An 18581-nucleotide genomic window follows, 5' to 3' on the forward strand; every position below is an offset into this window, starting at 1 on the left:
AGCAGAGGCTACCTCTCAAAACACTAAGTCTACCACCCTTGCCAGTTGAACAGCCCAATCATGGCAAGCAAGGCCCTCGTCATTTTACTATTTAGGAAAAACAAGACACACGTAAAGCTTGAGAGATGAGTAAATCAGTAAAGAAGCTCACATTAGGATTAATGCGTGTGAAGACCATATTGCGATCTTGTAGCCTAACCACTGGACGCATAAGAGGAATCCCTCCTTCAGTGGCTGAAGGTACCACCTCAACCTGAGCACTCACAAACTTTTCTGCTGTATTGTCCCACACTCGGTCATCATCTACATATTGCCGCAATAAAGCCCGATCTTGAATATATCTCTTGAGCTCAGCTGACATTCCAGGATGCTTCTGTGCATCTGGTTCACCTTTAAGCTTTGAACCAAGAGCTTCAATGCGATCCTCAAAAGAGCGCATTGTATTTGCAACAATAAGAGTCTCATCTAAATCAAACACAAGAGCTAAGCACCTCAAATTCAGCATGTTAAGGCAAGAACTGTACAATCCAGGCATCATAAGGAAACCCCAAAAGCAAGGTCTCTGTCTTCTAACAGCTATCATGGCTGCTAAGTGAAGCTCTGTGCCTCCTGGAAGCTGGATAATTGCTGTCTGAAAATGAGTAACACTTATTGTAAGACAAGGAATAATTTATTGAACAATTTTTTTAAGACACCAAAACTTATCATCTGCGAAAAAGTTTAAGGGATGATATAATAGGCTCATGTGCACGCTATCATACCCACATATCAAAGTACAGCTCTGTAAAATTGACGAATATACTTCATGTTACAAATTCCCAAACACAAAGTACATGAAATAATGACGTGCAGCTAAGCTTTCCACACCACACCTGCTTAACATTGTGCCTCATGCACTGCAAATCTTTCTCACAAGTGGCATACCTTGAGTTCCTTTAAGCATGCTGAGTGGACCATGTCTAGCTCCTTGGATTCTGCTGATGCCATAGAAGACTCCAAAAGTTCCATCTTGAATAGCACACCTTCATTGGCTGTGGCGTGAAGAATCACTAAAGGGAAGCAGCGATCGCTTGCAGTCGAGAATGAGGCAATTCGGAGATCATCACCAGGTTTAAATGGTAGGTGATTGCTCTGAGGGGCAATCGCAACATTTCCGATAAATTTGTTAGCATGATGCAAGTGCACTACAAACAAGCCATTTTCTCCCATAGTGTGAAACTCCTGGTTTACCAAGTCATCAAGTGGTAATCCTCTGCTTGGCAATCACAAGAACAACAACTTGGAGCGGCTTGAACATGGATCACATTCAAAGGTGGTCCCAAAAACATCCGTTGTGTATCCCGTATGTCCTTGTAGGTTGTAAAGCAATGCTTTCAGTTGATCCACATCCATGAATACATGCATCATCACCATTATCATCATACCCACCTTTGTAACAAACCATAGAAGCTTGTGATAAGATTCCTGAATGGTTGGACTGGGTTTATCTCTTCGGTACGGAAGCAACCTTACCTTTAGGGGGGAAAACCTAAATACCAATTCCAGTCCACTTATTGCCTCGTGTGATTACGCATGTGAGCAGCTGATCAGTCAAGGCCCTCCCCTGCTGTGTGCATCTTCAGGAAAGGAGAAGTGTTCGCGTGTCCACTTTGCGTTTATGTGTATGACATGAAAAGGCATGTGCTTCACATGTCCAGTTCATGAAATGATGCAGCCACTTCACCGAGATAGGTCTGTTGGTTCTGCTCAGGTTTCAAGAACTAAATGACATGTGAAAGATCCTCCCTGGAAGACCCAAGAAGGCCTAGCTTATATAGAAGCCCTGACAAGGAGACCTAGTTCATAAAGAACCTCCGTCCTGCTTACTGTTCATGTTGCCATAACATCTACTGAAGTTCAACAGCAATAGGTTAGTTCACTTTTTAAGCAAAGCTCTTTATGTGGTGATTGAATTGTTGCTGGTTTAAGCTGAACTACAGTGGACGTTATGAAGCATTGATTTTTTTCCTGGGAAGGCCCATTACTCAGAAGATGAAGTTGGGCAGTTTAACAGTAGGGTTAAAGGCGCGACATGGATCCATGGGCAGAGCTACAAGGGCGAAAAAACAGGCAGGAGCGGCCAGTTCTGCTGCAGGTCTGCTTTATAATTAGTTCAAGTATTTTAGGCAAGTTTCTTAATGTCCTCTTCGTTTGAGATTGCCCTTGCAGATGGATCTTTGCGCAGGTTTTTTTTAACAAAACGCAGGTTTGGCGATGGCGACAAAGGATCTGAGAAACCCTAAAAGCGCAAAAGCTCAAAACGTGGGCACGGTGTATGCAACAGATTTAGGCTATGAAGCCCCAGGCGAGCGAACCGCGGCAAAGGAAGGCAAACCCCAGATTTTGCAGAATTGGCTAAGAAGAGCAGGAGACAAGGGTAGGCTAGCGATGAACTTCTTTACAAACTATTAATAATAGTCTAAAAATAGGCAATTGAAAACCTTGTTATGGGGGGGATTCAAATTAAAGCTCATCTAGCACAAAAATCAAAGCCATTAAGGTGAAAAGTATACACTAGGTAGCGCAAGCGTCGTTTTGACGTCGAAGGATATAGTGTAGACCAAATTTATAGTTCCAAAAAGGGTTTTTTACCAAACATGCGATGTCTATGTCATTTGAGCAAATTCGAACCCCCAAAAAAACTGCAACTTGGGACTCAAGCTCTAGTGTAGGCGGAGTTATGTCAAAGAGCCTAGAGTAGGCGGAAGTTAAAGTTCCAAAAAGGAACTTTTGTCGAAAGGGGTACGATGCCTCGGTATCCCCAAAAAATTGCATCTTGGGACTCCAGGCTTTTACATAGCAAAGGGCACCTACCTTGTAGGATAGATAGGTGCCTCTTTACACATCAAAGGCTTGTCTTTTTAACACCTCTATCTCTACAACAAACGAAAAGTGTGTAGCCCATTTGGCTAAGTGCTTGTCTTTGGTGAGTGGGATCCAAAGATCAAACCCAATATGAAGCTTTCTTGACATGTGCCACATGCATTGGCCTAGAGACCACATGGGCAATTCATGTGTAAATGGCCTCACACTGAACGTACTAGCTATTTAGCCTAGACATTTGAATTTTTTGTCAATTTCTAAATGGTGTCGCTACAAATGTTGACGCCATGAGCACCACTCATACCGAAGCAAAATATATGTAGTATACATATGCGTATTGCTAATACATATATACATATATAAGCATCAATAGCTAAACATATATATTGTCTAGGAATATAAGCATTGGTAATCAATACCATTATCATCATCGAGATAGACCAAAACCTATGTTGCGTGTGACATTAATGACGTTAAGGACATGCCAACCAGGGAAAAACTCAAGAACATACTCAATCACCCCCCATGACACCATCGGGCTTTAATGAACGTGTGAAAGAGGTGTGGTGCTTTCACAAATTGGCGTCGCCCAAGCCTCATGTGGGACCCCCTTGGGCACCCTCAAAAGTGAAGAGATTGCATAATGGGCATTGCTCAATTCACAAACAAGGACATTTTACATAATTTATCTGCCAGATCACACGACCAAGTGATTGGTCAAGTGGTTAGAGCGCCTAAATATGGCTACATGTGTTGCTTGAACAAGCCTTGTGAGCCCACTTTTTTGAAAAGTGAAATTGTGGCCAGTGCACCCATCGTTCGTGTGGGGGGGGAGGTCGCCCATGATCTTCACCTCAATGTTCGTAACTCGACTACCACGCAAGCTCCAACTCCTACATAAACGTTTTGTGTGTGAAGTGCTTTAAGACATCCGTTTTGAAGTGGCAATCTCTGAGTGTTCCTCTCTTTTATCTGCCAAGAAAGGGCAAATGTTTCGAAATTCACCCTTAGTGAGTATCTTATTCCTACAAGTAAGAAATTTATGAAAGACCTTTGACCCATTTATAACTACAAAATTGAAGATATATTCTCACAAAGAGGACACCCAAGCCCTCTTTATAAATGACTCCCTCAAAATTTTAAGGATGTGTTTGACACATAGATAAGTACTCTAATCACCCAATATTAGTTGGTAGAAACCGTATCCATAATCAATTGGCTAATTGACAATGCATAAGCATAACTAGTATAGGAGTTTGTAGACAAAAAAAAATGGTATCTTAAGGAGATTATCATGCAACCTATACCTTGCTTTAGGTGTTTTTATGACCTCCTATTCATCACTCCTATTTGGCTATCTATTGGAAGAACTTTAAACAAATTCATTAGTTCAAAAGATTCTCCTCTCCATCTCTTAGTCTATGCCTATGCCTATGCCAATACCTTAGCAAGCAACCCCCCCCCCCCCCTCCCGGCGCCTTTCCTCCTTTGTCTTCTCCCCCTTGCCATGTAGTCCCTTTCCGTCATGCTCTTCTTTGGCATGTTGGTGTATTTAAAATGAATTGGGAGCACCTACTCATGAGTTGCCTTAACCCTCATATTCCCTTCAAATGAAGTGTTTGACGTCCATTAGTTTTATTCAAAATCTCAACCACCATGCACAAGGGAGCATGTGGGAGGCATACAATATGAGTGGTAGAATCTCTTGGGAGAGGATAGTGAAGCTATCAAGCTCCTTGATGTGATTGGCTCTCCAACTTTGGAATACACAAGATGTCAATAAATAGGGACAAAATAATTACAACCTCTTTGATCAAAATCAATCTCAAAACTGCCTACTCCACATGGACTTGTTTGTCCTCTTGAGTCCTTTTTTATTCATTTGCCTTGTGCTTCATACCCCTAAAGGCTCAAGTGGTTGTTCTACAACTTTAGCATTCATCTCTTGCTAGTATGCACTTGTGAGCACACAGCTTTAGAATTCATATCTTGCTAGTATGCACTTGTGAGCACACAACTTCCCACTGTTGACAAGGCCTCTTCATCACTAGTTTAAGTGTCCCAAAACAAGTTTTTGTGGATCGATTCTTGCTGCATAGTTTGGTTTTGAGAGAGAGAGAGAGAGAGAGAGAGAGAGAGAGAGAGAGAGAGGCTTCATCTCCACATACATGTGAGTGCCTAAAGGGAGCCAAGCAAAGGCCACACACACACACACACCCACATAATCTACAATTTACTACGCACGTGCGCGTGAGAGAGAGAGAGAGAGAGAGAGAGAGAGAGAGTTTTGAGACCAATTTTGTGAAAGGGTCTTTTTAGATTCCCACTCTTTGGAATTTAAAATGAATTGGGAGCATCTACTCATGAGTGGCCTTAACCCTGCTCAACGTCCATTGGTTTCATTCAAAATCCTAACCACCATGCACAAGGGAGCATGTGGGAGGCAACAAATACAAGTGGTAGAAGTTCTTGAGAGGATAGGAAATCTATGGAGCTCCTTGGCGTTTACAAAGCTTTCAAGCATGCGATGTGACTAGCTCTCTAGCTTCGGAACCCTCAAAATGACTTGAAGCTATTCAACATAATGAGCTTATAAAACTAGGGTTCATTCTTGACCGACCAAAAGCAGTTCAAAATAGTCTCAACGCTTAGTGTAGGGCTCTGTGAACATCAAAAATTTACAAAATCTTCTTGATCCTCCCCTAAGCCTACCGACTCCAAAAACTGGGAATTATGTTCGTTGGAGTACATAAGATGTCAATAAATAGGGATGAAATAGTTACAACCTCTTTGATCAAAATCAATCTCAAAACTACCTACTCCACTTGGACTTGTTTGTCCTCTTGAGTACTTTCTTCTTTATTTGCCTTGTGCTTCATTTCTTTAAAGGCTCAAGTGGTTGTTCTACAACTTTAGCATTCATTTCTCGCTAGTATGCACTTGCACGCACACAACTTTCCCTTGTTGCGTTGACACTCCATAAATTCCATTGGTCTTCACTTTGGAGGAGGCTGAACTGGAGGGTCTTGACCCTTGCACTTTCTTTACCATCTTCTAGCATGTGTTATCAACTCTTGTGGTGGTGTTGGTTGAGGAAGAGGGAATGGATCAGCCATCGGTGTTTGAAACCACAACAGTGGCGATGGTGGTGGTGGGTAGGCTGTTGTTTTTTTCATTTCTTGCTTGCTCCTTATCTATGTTGCTATGGCTATTAGGCTTAAAGTGGTGTGTTTGGTTAGGCCAATCAAGCCATGTGGCCTTCTCTACACAATGCATTGCAATATTCTTGATGTTGAGCTTTATTTTGCGCTTTCTCTAAATCACCTTGCTCCAGCTACTCAATGTGGCCTTGAATCTTTGCAAGTAGTACATATTGAAGCTGAGTAGGTGACTACCAAGGCTTGATCGACTTTGCCATACCTTCATTTTCAGGCTGCATTTGCCAACGTGGAGAAAGAAGTCTTTTTTCTAGAGCTTGGTGTAGGGCCTCAAGTCAGTGCATTAGTAAGGTTGAATGAGGTGTGGGTTCCAAAATACTAGAAGAATCCTATTTGCACCACTCTTCGACCTCAAGGAAATAGTGGCTTAGAAAGAGTAGGGGAACGGAGAGAGCTTTTGATGAAAAATAGATCGGTTGGCAAATTTATTGAAAAATCTCTCTCAATGAACTTTGTGTTGGATTCCCTAATGTTATGCAAAAAGCTCCCTCCGCCAAAGACAATGCATGCTTGCATGTTTCAAAAATTAATAATTAGTAAATTCTTTAATATTCATTCTCGACAATGACCTAGGGCAAGGTCATCTAAACCTGCTTTAATGCTATCTAGCTAGAGTAGTTGTCTCCTATGGGTTCATGTGGAGCAACGCTTGCTGCAGTTGTGCTCATAAAAATGATGAGAGAGAGAGAGAGATTAGAAGAGAGAGGATGACTCACGATGTGAGTGGTGGGATCCTGCGATTCATAAGCTCAACTACCAAGAAAGGACAACCATAGTGACTACAAGGTTTTAGAGAAGAGTTTCAAGAATACAAAAAATCCACCCGAATAAAAAAATAGACAAGTCCATATATCTATCTCATAGTACACAGAAAGGCTTACATGGAAAGGGATTAATTCCAAATAATCGACCTCCATCGATCGACGATAAGGTAGGATCAACAATCACCAATGCATGCTTTGTCGTTTTGTAATGGAAATGGCCTATGAACCTTGAGAGTAGCGAAATTAGATAAAGCACTTTTGTGAGATTACTTTGTGAGCATAGCGGGTGAACTTAATTGATGGTAGCAACATAAATATGGTACTTAGTTAACTTGTCATGAAAAATACTTTTGCAAAAGAGAGATTTTAGAGAACATGACAATAGTTGAGGACCAGATTCATACGGAGCCGGTCCCCCCTCCAATAGCATTTGTATTATAGTTTCTCCCATCAAGAGAGACTTGGTACAATAAAATCTTTGTGTTCCTTGTGACCTAGGTGATGCAATGAAGATGGAAAGCTTCATGCATCACAAACATAACATAAACTTTGTAGAAAGCATTAACTATCCCAAGCCTTAGTCCCAAGGCCTCAAACACCTTCGAAGGTGGAGAGAGTTGGCGGGGAATGAGGGTAGGGAAGAGGAAGAGAAACATTCCATAGGAGAAAGAAATAGTTCCTCACTTATCATCACTCTTCTTGCTAGCATACATAATAGCATAGTAATGAAGATGGCAAGCTTAAGCATTGAAGCATGGCTCTTGGTTGGATTTGCATTCCATAGCCAAGAGTGTTGGTGTAGGCTCTCACTTATCACAAGCTTGGAGAAGGAGGTGGAGTTACTCAACTTTCACCAAGTGAGAATGAATCCACAAAATGAGTGTGTGTGTGTGTGTGTGGTGTATGCCCCCCCAACACCCCCCTTGCTTGCTTGGGGCGAGTTCTAGCCTTTCCACACGCTTCAAGCTCATTGTACCCCTCCCCCTAGCCAATCACATGCAACATGCATTTAAGTACGTGGGTAGTCTTTGGACAAGTGTCCTCCTTACCCCTTAGAGAGAGAGAGCTTGAAAATATCTAGATATTTGTTGGATGGAACTAGAAGCTCATTGGACCCCTCTTTAGCCCAACCAATAGCATTCAAGCACACCATGTGGCTAAGAATAGGGAGAGTGTGACATGTGTCCCATGTGCCCCTTGAGAAAAGGGGTGCCCTTTGGGTGAGTGGGAGGTTAAGTCAAAGATTCCCCTAACTTTGGGACTTTTCCCCTCTTTTGTAGGGTCTCTTTTTGACTCAAGCACCTTACCCCCCATGCATGGGAAGCTTCTCAAGCACCTTCCTCATTAAGTTTGTAGAGTCTCTTTTTGACTCAAGCATCTTGCCTCCCATGCATGGGAAGCTCCTCAAGCATCTTCCTCATTAAGTTTGTAGGGTCTCTTTTTGACTCAAGCACCTTACCTCCCATGCATGGGAAGCTTCTCAAGCACCTTCCTCATTAAGTATGACAAGCACCTCAAGTACCTTACTCATCAAACATGACAAGCACCTCAAGCTTAGGTCGGGTTCCCACCTCAAGCTCAGCCCTAGCTTGCCTAAGGTCAAAGGACTTTTAACACTAACTATTGGAGGTCTTTAATGAAGCAAACCCTAAGGTCTTTTAAGCTCCATTAGATGCACGTTGATCTTTGAGAGACTACCTCCTTTTGGACCCGTATTGAGATGCAACCATCTCTCCTTTTGGTCCCCTACTGAGATAGGTCTAGAAGCACTTATTGCACATTGCTCTTTGGTAGACCATCTCCTTTTGGACCCGTATTGAGATGCAACCTTCTCTCCTTTTGGTCCCCTGTTGAAATAGGTATAGAAGCACATGTCTCGATTCTAACTCTTGTTCTCGTTTATCCTCCCACATTAAATGATCAGTTTAATACGAGAAAATCATTTGGGTAAGCCAGATATTAGATTTTATGATATTACCTCTCTCTTGAGATCATAGTCGTCCTCGACTATGAGGTAGAGAAGATAAATCCTAAACATTAGTCCATGTTTCTTAGCGGGTAGAGGATCCCTTTTTACCCTACGACATCATTCAAGATGGATGACTAATCCATTTGGTGCTTGGGAGACGTAGCTACCGCAAGCATGTCTGCTCTTTAGTCCATATCATACTTCCAAAGTAGAGGATCCCTTTTTACCCAATGACATCATTCCAAGATGGATGACTAATCCATTTGGTGCTTGGGAGACGTAGCTATCGCAAGCATGTCTGCTCTTTAGTCCATATCATACTTCCAAAGTAGAGTGACAAGTTCTACTTGGTGTTTGGGAGACGTCGTCACTACAAACATGATTCTAAGCATGCATACTATTTAAATTTGTGCACAATAAAAAGAGAACTAGTCTTGTAAGACAAAAACATTGTTTATTTAAAATGCATTTTCATATGCTTACTTTAAGGCATCATTGTAAGCATTGACAAGGTTCATATTATCCTTAAGCTAGGTTCTTTGCATCCATCTAGCATCTTTAAAAGAATAATTCTTAAACTTACTAAGATATCGTCAAATAATCTTACCGTTTCTTAATACCTTGTCTTCATGTCATAGGATGGACTCAGATTGAAGTACTTCTTCCCTCTTTGATTTTTGGAGAGTCTGCAACTATTGCTGCTTTTGATGGCGCTCCTTTGTAAGGCTTACGTAGGCTCTCATGGAAAACATGGTGATGAGCCAATGGTTGGGCAACTTGAATTGATAAGCCATCTCATTGATTGGCTTAAGAATTAAATAAGGACCATAGTATCTTTTTGCTAGTTTAACATAATACTCTTGGTGGCCCATAAGATTCTTGCCCGTAGTATGCCTTAGATAAGCCTTGAGAAACTTTAGCAAGTCCCAATCATTTTACTTAAAGGCTAAGGCTGTTATGTGCTTATCAGCAGCAACCCTTTTTTTGCCTTTGCTTTGAGATGGATATAACCTCTTTAAACTTTGGAAAAGATTCTTGTGAGTCTCAGCTATATTCATTAGTAGCGAAGATCTTCCCATGTACTTTAAGTAGTAAGGGACTTCCCTCTTTAACTTCAAAAGGTGCTTTCCCCATAGAAGTATGTACAATGTCATTGTACGCATACTCTATAAGAGGTAGGTTTTTCTCTCATTGAGAACGTTGATCTACTTCCATGACATAGGCTTTTAATAGATCAAGAATTGTTAGATTAGTTAATTCACTTTGGTCATCCGTTTGTGGATGATAGGCCGAAAGACAAATTTAATCTACTTCCTAGATTCTCAAAGAGACCCTTCTAGAAATTACTGGTCATTCTAGGATCTTTGTCCAACACTATGGGTGTTGGAAAGCCATGATGCTTAAAAATTTGAGATCTGAAGAGGGTTGCCATTTGATGTGCTTTAATAGTCTTTTTGACAGGCGTAGAATGTGTTTTCTTGTTAAGCCTGTCGACTGAAACAATCCAAGTTGCTTCCCTCGATCAAGTTGCTGCTACAAACGGAGGCGTGGAGTTCCCTGTAAAATAGCAAAATAACATGTTGCAACCATAAAACTGACCGATTCGCATACCTAACTAGTCTCGTAGCATAGAATCGAAGCCATAAGTGAACAGAGAGAGAGAGAGAGAGCAAGAGCGAGACAGTGCACGTGCAGGTGCACCTTCTAGAGCGGAGTGCTACGCCGGCGTGGCGAGAGAGAGAAGAGAGGAGAGGTGAGAAGAATAACGCAGACACTGGGTGCAATCTCCCCCCGTGCAAGAGTGACCATTTTCCTCTTGCACGTATTTGTGTTATAGATTTCTTGAATGGTCAAATTGGTTACAAACTGGCCGGCCGGTCATAAATGGCCAAAGCTCATAAAAGAGCACTTGAATAAATATATATAAAATGTAATATCCTTTTGCAATAGCCCAGCTCGGTCAAGCCTTTTCCACCTGTCAGCTGCAATAAATAATTCCATAATATACCTCTCCGTTGGAAAGCAATTGTCCTAAGTTGCAAAGATTAAAAAAAAAATGCAAACGATACTTGTCAAAAACAGTGATTATAAATCTGTGTCAAAAACTAACATATAGTAAAAACAATGAAACTAACCAGCACTGCTTATGCCTGCCGTCATCCACATACTACCTATTCTAGTGTCCCATACCACTAGAATAAGCAGTAAATGTCATACCCTGATGAATCAGGATATCATTGGTCACACTCATCATTGTATAAATCAATTCTCATCAATCTCAAGTTCACTTTCATAAATACTGTCGCGAACAAAAATAATCATATACCAATTCCAAATCCAAATCCAACCATCTGCCAACATATACCCATTGCAAATCCAAATCCAAATATTCTTCATTTTGTATACCCGGGTAACAAAATCACACCAGTTACAGTGGTGGCCAGCCACTGCAGCATGATTTTGTGATCGTTGTTGCCTCATCCAGCGAGTCTACACCAATAAAATGTGCTGCCTAAACCGGCGAATCTGCACTAATGCTGCCTAAATCAGCAGATCTGCATTTAATATTGTTTAAAAATCATAAATCTGAAGGTTATTAACGTGCTGCCTAAATCGACAGATCTGCACCAAGATGAGTATCTACACACTGCCTAGATCGGCGAATTTGTGCATGCGTGACCAATGGACTAGGCAAGACATAAAAAGAAAACATTTGCCACCTATTTGACACCAAATTAGAGTATGTTCCACTAACAAGGCACTTACAAACTATGGCTCGATATCCGAGATCACCCTAGCTCAAATGAGGAGCTGCATAGCTAATGAATAATCATGTCAATAAAAATTTCATACAGTACAAGTAGTAAGTGGAGAATATAACAATGAGCCCGTTAAGGAGGACAACTTGAATAAAAAATCCCCAAAAAATTATACTTTATGCAGTTTTTTAACTATGTATATGTGTGTATAACAGTTAATAACATTAATTGATCAACGAGCATTAATTTATGAAGGAGTCGTATGTAGATCCTAGAGGTTACATGACAATAGGTTGCTAGCGATTAATACAAATCATGACCCTTATGTACCTTTTTGATTATTTTAAATGCCAAAAATGATGAATATGGGTTCATGAAAATAAAATGCAAATACCTACGGAACAACAATGTTAAGGTCATTTACAGTATGCTTTCAAAGGTAGGGACGTTGAAGAGGTACAACACATAAATCTAAGCTAAGTATGTTAGTTGAAAAACGACTTAGAAATTGATTCTAATTAATGTGACTAGAGCGGTACATAGTCTTATACTTGTCTTGGAGTAGGGTTCGAGCAAACAAAAAATAACTTTTGTCTATAGCAACACATCCTCATGGAATCTCTTATGTTTGGGATTAAGATAGGAACGAGTTCTCAAAGACACAATGTACATGAGAAGTTTAAAAAGAAAAACTTTACGTGTTTAAAGTCAAGTAAAACTACACTTTACTACTAAATTGTACAAAATGTATCGTGTGTACACGCTGGGAGGTCACACACAATTGCATGCTCCGTGAAAAAACATCATCATGAAAAGCATGGGATAAAAATCATAATGAAAATGAGAATGTAAAAGGATCAATAAGAGCCTGTGAAAATGCTACAGAGGATATCGGAGAGAGTATTGCAGGGGTCACCGAAGAGCGTCCTCAATATCCGTCGTTATAAGGAGTTGTAGTGGGAGGGAAAGAGAGATTGTGAAATGAATGAAATATTTTATTAACCGTCTGTAAAATGTGTACGGAACCAAACGCATACAATCCTTATGGATTGAATACAATGTTTGGGTACAAAATAAAAGGAAGTGAATTGAAAGATTAAATTAAAAGACTGAAACTAAAAGCTTAAAAATGTTAGACTGAAATCATCATCATCATCGTCAATGCCCGTGAATGCTCAGCAACGAGCGTTGTCCGAGAGATAGAATCTCAAGTAGGTGCTAAGGTGATCAAGCTTGACCCCAACTTGAGCACATGTATACAATGCACCCTTATATATATATATAATGTGTAAGATTGCTAAGGTTAAATGTACACAAATGATGAAGAAACTGAATGGTCTAAGTTATACAAGATAGCTACTGTAAATATATTATGATTAGTGTCAGATAGTACCTCCTATGTCCACTAGTCTTTGTTCTTTCTATACAAATACGAACTTGACCTAGTTTATGCTTCTCAGACAAGAAGCAATTAAATTCTTCATGAGTATTGAAAACAATTCTATCTTGGCACGCTATTCATATAGTACGCCTTAATTCATTGAGCAAAAATCTACTAGTGGTTCGCGGATTTGTTATAGCTCTTCGAGTCTGCTCAGAAGCGCGCAAGGCGCAAGGAGACCATGAACGAACGAGAAGAGCTTTGTAGTTTCCTAGGATTACAAGATGGGCGATCGTGCCTTTTCAAAGTCCACACATTTCTAGACCATTATGGCAGCCTCGTTGGGGTACCTCGGCACTCACAGCATATACAAGCTTGGTACCCACACCAGCAGTTACCGATGCTTCCACGTCCACGGTCTAGAAAAACACGTTCTATCCAAGCCATATGCCTTGGTTGCTTCACATCCAAAAAGTCCACATGAAACAGCTCACTCCAAAGCCAATGGGAAAACCCTTTGGTGAGGCTCAAGATGCTTGTTCCAAAACTGAAGAGGCTTTGCAAGCATTCAAGGATATAGTAAATAAACTAAAGCTAGCTTATGACAAGGATGCAAACCCAAAAACCTTGCAAACACTTAAGACTTTGCTCGCTCATCTGTTACTCTTGAAGAATAATAGAGAATAGGTGAAGCATGTGCCACACTAGCAGAGTGGTGCAAGGAGTCAGCAAAGCCTTTGTTATATGTACAAAAAGGATTTGAAATACTTAGACGCATCAAAGATACAATCGTAAAGTTTACAGGATGTCGTTGCATGTATGAAATAGCAGCATCCAATAAAAGCGAGTTTGAGAAGTCTTTGAAGCAAGCAGAACACCTCCAACTGATTTTACGGCACTTAGAGAAGACTGCCCGTAGTTAAAGTTTGCAAGCCAAGCTGTTTTGATTAGATGCAGTTCAAATGTCTCTTGGACGATAGGCTGAAGAAGCACTCCCTTATTTTGTCAAGTATGTCAAGTTGAAGGAAAGACTAGTTGCTCGAGATGATCCAAGCCTTGCACATTCAAGCAACTGAAGCTTTCCAAGAAGCAGGTCAGAATGCTGAAGCAATTATATGATATTTTGAGGAGCTATAATGTTGTATAAGAGGGCCTTAGCAGTTTTCGATCAGTTTTCTGGAGATGAAGCAGCTCTGAAAGCAGTAGATACTGAAGGTGAAATTGACATTGCTTTTTTGAGATGGGAAAAGTTATCGCAAGCGACTGCCTTATTGAAAAATGATACCCTAAAAAACAAAAGTCTCCAGCCTGAGTGTGTATGTGTGTGTGTAGCCGCTGGTGTGGCTGCCATCTAAAGAGAGAAAGTGTGTGAGAGCTGCTGGGTGCGTCACAGCATGAGGCTGCTGCAACTTATGAGCTGGAGAGAGAGAGAGTGGTCAAGGTTGGTGTGCGCCAGTGGTTGGCAGAGGGAGAGAGAAAGACATGCGGTGTGTGTGTGGGGCTGGGCGACGCCATGCACACCACGAAAAAAAGGTGGCCAGGGTAATTAGAAGGCGACCAAGAAGGTTGGCTGCGTGTGAAGGGGAGGGAGATTCAGAGCCGCAGCATGTAGGCAATCGTAGGTTGGCAGACCACAACCGCAAAGGAGTGGGTGTTGATTGATGGCGCTCCCTGCACACTGTCGATTTAAAAATAATAATAATACAATAATAAAAAAATGTGCCGCTATCGACCGCTGCATGTACTAGCCACTGGTGGAGGGCGTGGTTGGTAGAAAGCGGCACTCAAAGGCTGAGAGAGAGAGGCGTAGTTGAACAGCTGAGGGAAAAACCGTCCGCCGCTTGTGTGTGTGTGTGTGTGGCATAAAAAGTGAATAAAACTGCCATCTTATGTACTTAAAAGAAAAAGCTGCTCGAATTGCAAGTCTGCATGACTCATGAGCTCCATGATTCGTTATTAGTGTTGGCGAACTGCATGCACCAAGACTCCAAGAGTCTGATAGCGGCTGTAGGTGAGTATGACAATGGCGGCTGTGGTTAGGTAGTAAGGGATTGGATTTGTTGTAGGTGTTCACAACATTTGTGTTGACGTCATGGGTTGTCGTCGACACTACGCACTCAAGGTGAATAGGTAGGCGGTCCTTGTATGTGTCGTGCTAGTAGCAACCACTTGGTGACACTGTTGCGTAGCGCCGCTACTGTGCCACACTTTTTCAACTGTCACATTGGTACCCTCATCCAGGTCTGCGCATGACAGAGTGCCACAGCTACGAGCTAGACTTAATGGACGCTTGGGACTCGTTCCCACTAAGGGAAATTATGTCAACACCTCATGAATAATGAGGGGTTTTGAGCACAAGATTAGTCGATAGGTCTAGTTCCAAGGGTTTTCTGAAGACTCCTAATACATTCCCTTTTCCCTTGCACTATTATAATCGCTCTTGTAGGTGTCTCTTCCCACGATGAGAGGGAGAGACGAAGAAGAAATTGAAAAAAATAACCGCATGAATTAGTCTTCTTCTTTCTCTGCTACTCTTTTGTCAAGAGTGATTTCCATACAGTTCTCATTCCTATTACTTCTTCTCCATCTCTTTCTACCTACCGATTATATATACACCGTTCTACTAGTTTAAATTTTCCTTTGATGCTAAAGCTTTTCTTATTCTTCATTCCATGCTAATTTGTATTAATTAAATTCCTAATCAAATTAATCTTATTTTAATTGAATCACATAACCATTTTATGCACAATCATGTTAAGCATCATGCTAATAAAATAAGTAAAGTAAGCAAACTTAGATGTGGGACGTGATTCATCACCATGCTCATTGTGAGCATGTTTCTAGCACTGCCCGGAGCGTTTTTGCAAGCTCTGATACCACTGCTACAGACGGAGGCGTGGAGTTCCCTGTAAAATAGCAAATAACATGTTGCAACCATAAAACTGACAGATTCGTATACCTGACTAGTCTCGTAGCATAGAATCGAAGCCATAAGCGAACACAGAGAGAGCAAGAGCGAGACAGCGCACGTGCAGACGCACCTTCTAGAGTGGAGTGCTACGTCAACGCGGAGAGAGAGAGAGAGAGAGAGAGAGAGAGAGAGAGAGAGAGAGAGAGAGAGAGAGAGAGAGAGAGAGAGAGAGAGAGAGAGGTGATAAGAATAACGCAGACACTCGGTGCAATCTCCCCCCGTGCAAGAGTGACCATTTCCCTCTTGCACGTATTTGTTTTATAAATTTCTTGAATTGTCAAATTGGTTACAAACTGGCCAGCCAGTCATAAATGGCCAAAGCTCATAAAAGAGCACTTGAATAAATATACATAAAATGTAATATCCTTTTGCAATAGCCTAGCTCGGTCAAGCCTTTTCCACCTGTCAGCTGTAATAAATAATAACATATCAATTCCATAACAGTTGCAACTTTTGGTATACCACGCATTGTGAAACATACTCTTGTATGTTTACTTTTCATGGTAGACCAATAGAAATACATTTCTACTCCTTGAAAAGTAGATTATGGATTCTCTTTGTGCCCCGCATGAGGAGAAGTATGGGATTCATACATGACTTTCTTATTGTATGGGTGAGTAACACATAGCCTATTGCCGTTTGGAAGATAATCATCCTTCAACATGAATGGTTCTTTTTTCTTCCCTAATGCAAAGGCTATAATTACACACTTAAAGTTTTGGTCAGTAGCATACTCATCTATCATAAAAGATAGATCATTGTGAGTTGCTATAGACACCACATTTATCCTTGGTCGTTGTGAAAGTGCATCGACCACTTGATTGTGCTTGCCAACAATGTGAGCAATATGAAATTTAAATTGCAAAAGAAAATTTGCCCACCTCATTTGTTTGTCAAAGAGCTTGGTTTGCGTCATGAAGTTCTTGAGGCTTTGTGATCCATTCGTAGGATGAATGGAGTCCCCAAGAGATAGTGTTTCCACATGTTTAGGGCATGTAGAATAGCCAGTAGCTCTTTTTCGTATTTGCCCAATACTCACTTATCAAAGTTGAGTCTTTGACTCTCATATACTATGGTATGCCCTTCTTGAAGCAAAATAGCTCCAAGGCAATTACTACAAGCATCACATTGGACCTCAAATGGCTTTGAGAGATCTAGTAGTGTGAACACATGTTGAGAGATAAGATTCTCCTTAAGCTTCTTCAAAAGCTTTTTGCACTTTTGCAGTCCATGAATACTTAACGTTCTTTTTTGTTAAGTTGTGTAATGGGCTTGCTATTAGCGATAATTTTTTTAATGAAGCATCTATAGTATGCACACATACCTATGAAGCTTCGTACCTCCTGTAGATTCCTTTTAGGCCATCCTTTTATTATCTCTAACTTTGTTGGATCCATACGGGTGCCATCTTTAGAGATAATGTGACCTAAATATTGAATCTCTTGTACGAAAAATTCACTTTTCTTTTGATTAATGAAAAGTTTATTCTCTCTCACAACTTAAAAGATTACATGGAGGTTCGCTTGTACTCCTTCAGAGAGTTTGAATGACCTGAAGATTTTTGTCCATCATGAGTTTGAATGCGTTTGGATCATTTGTCAGGCCAAAACTTGTAACTTATCAAATAGATCTTCTACCCGCGACACGAGAAATCTATTTTTCATAGTGATCTTATTTAGTGATCAATAGTCGACACACATGTGAGATGTGTCGTGTTTCTTTTGCACTAAAAGTAATGCTGAACAAAATGGAGAGGAGCTAGACCTCACCATCCCTTTTTCCACCAATTCATGTAGTTGCCTCATGATCTCCTCTTGTTGAGCTTGTGAACTCGATAAGGAGGTTTGTTAGGCGGTGAACTTCTTGGTAGGAGCTCAATTGCATGGTCATCATCCCTCATTTTAGAGGTAGCTCACTAGGGATGTCATCAATGAAAAAATCTTGGGATCCATTTAGGAAATTAGACAACTCTAATTCCTCTTGATTCCCTTTATTGCAAGGATATGGTGGTCCCTGACTCATTAGCATCTATGTACATGCTCTTTTCCCTGTAGGTGAAGTAGATTCTCCTTTCAAGGAAATTCATGTTGGAAGCCATGTGGTTAAACCATGGTGCCCCAACAATAACATTCTCATGTTTGAGAGGGGAGGTGAAGCAATCCTTTTTGTCCACATAGCTTTGAACATGAAGCCTTAATTTTCCAATTAAGGAAGTAACTGAGACGTGTTGTCCCTTGAAAGCTCCATTGAATTTCAATGCAACTCCCATCTCGTGGGCTTGTATGCTTAGCTTGGTGGTCAACTCCGTGGATATGAAATGGTGAATTGAACTAGGGTCAAACAAAATAAAGGCATCATGCTCTTGCATCTATCCCCAAGCATAGGAAAGGAGAAATCCTTGGCAATGAGCATTCTCTTATGGAGCTTCAAACATAGAGGCTCTAGGAGTCTCATTGCAGGCAATTCTCTTGGGGCAAGGACGATAACCATGGCCTTGCTCCCCACACTTAAAACATTTGTGGTCTTTATGAAAACCTTCTAGCTCTTTAGGAGAGAGTTTATATTTACCTTTGTAAACTCCCTTCTCCTTGGACCGATTGTTGTTGTTGTTGGAATAGCCTTGGTAAGAATTTTGGTCATTGGTTTTCCCCTTGGCA

General features: G+C 41.0%; 1 protein-coding gene and 1 pseudogene across 9 annotated transcripts in view; one reads left to right on the forward strand and one right to left on the reverse strand.

Annotated features, from left to right (window-relative positions):
* Positions 1-2429, reverse strand: part of LOC147447465 (RNA polymerase II C-terminal domain phosphatase-like 2) — a 92296-nt gene extending 89867 nt beyond the window's left edge. For 3 of the 9 annotated variants that reach the window (XM_086523258.1, XM_086523259.1, XM_086523256.1), the window contains exons 1-2: positions 925-2429; positions 152-631 (exon numbers count right to left, since the gene is read on the reverse strand). In XM_086523258.1, coding sequence (XP_086379384.1) covers positions 152-631; positions 925-1209 — 765 coding nt within the window. In that variant the 5' untranslated portion in view covers positions 1210-2429. The remainder of the gene's footprint in view (positions 1-151; positions 632-924) is intronic. The other 6 variants (XM_086523252.1, XM_086523250.1, XM_086523251.1 and 3 more) reach the window with 3 other exon arrangements.
* LOC147447466 (uncharacterized) lies at positions 2072-14072 on the forward strand (annotated as a pseudogene).
* Positions 14073-18581: the final 4509 nt, after the last annotated feature.

This window comes from Adiantum capillus-veneris, chromosome 11, assembly GCF_014529385.1.
Source record: "Adiantum capillus-veneris isolate H3 chromosome 11, ASM1452938v2, whole genome shotgun sequence".
NCBI lineage: Eukaryota > Viridiplantae > Streptophyta > Polypodiopsida > Polypodiales > Pteridaceae > Adiantum > Adiantum capillus-veneris.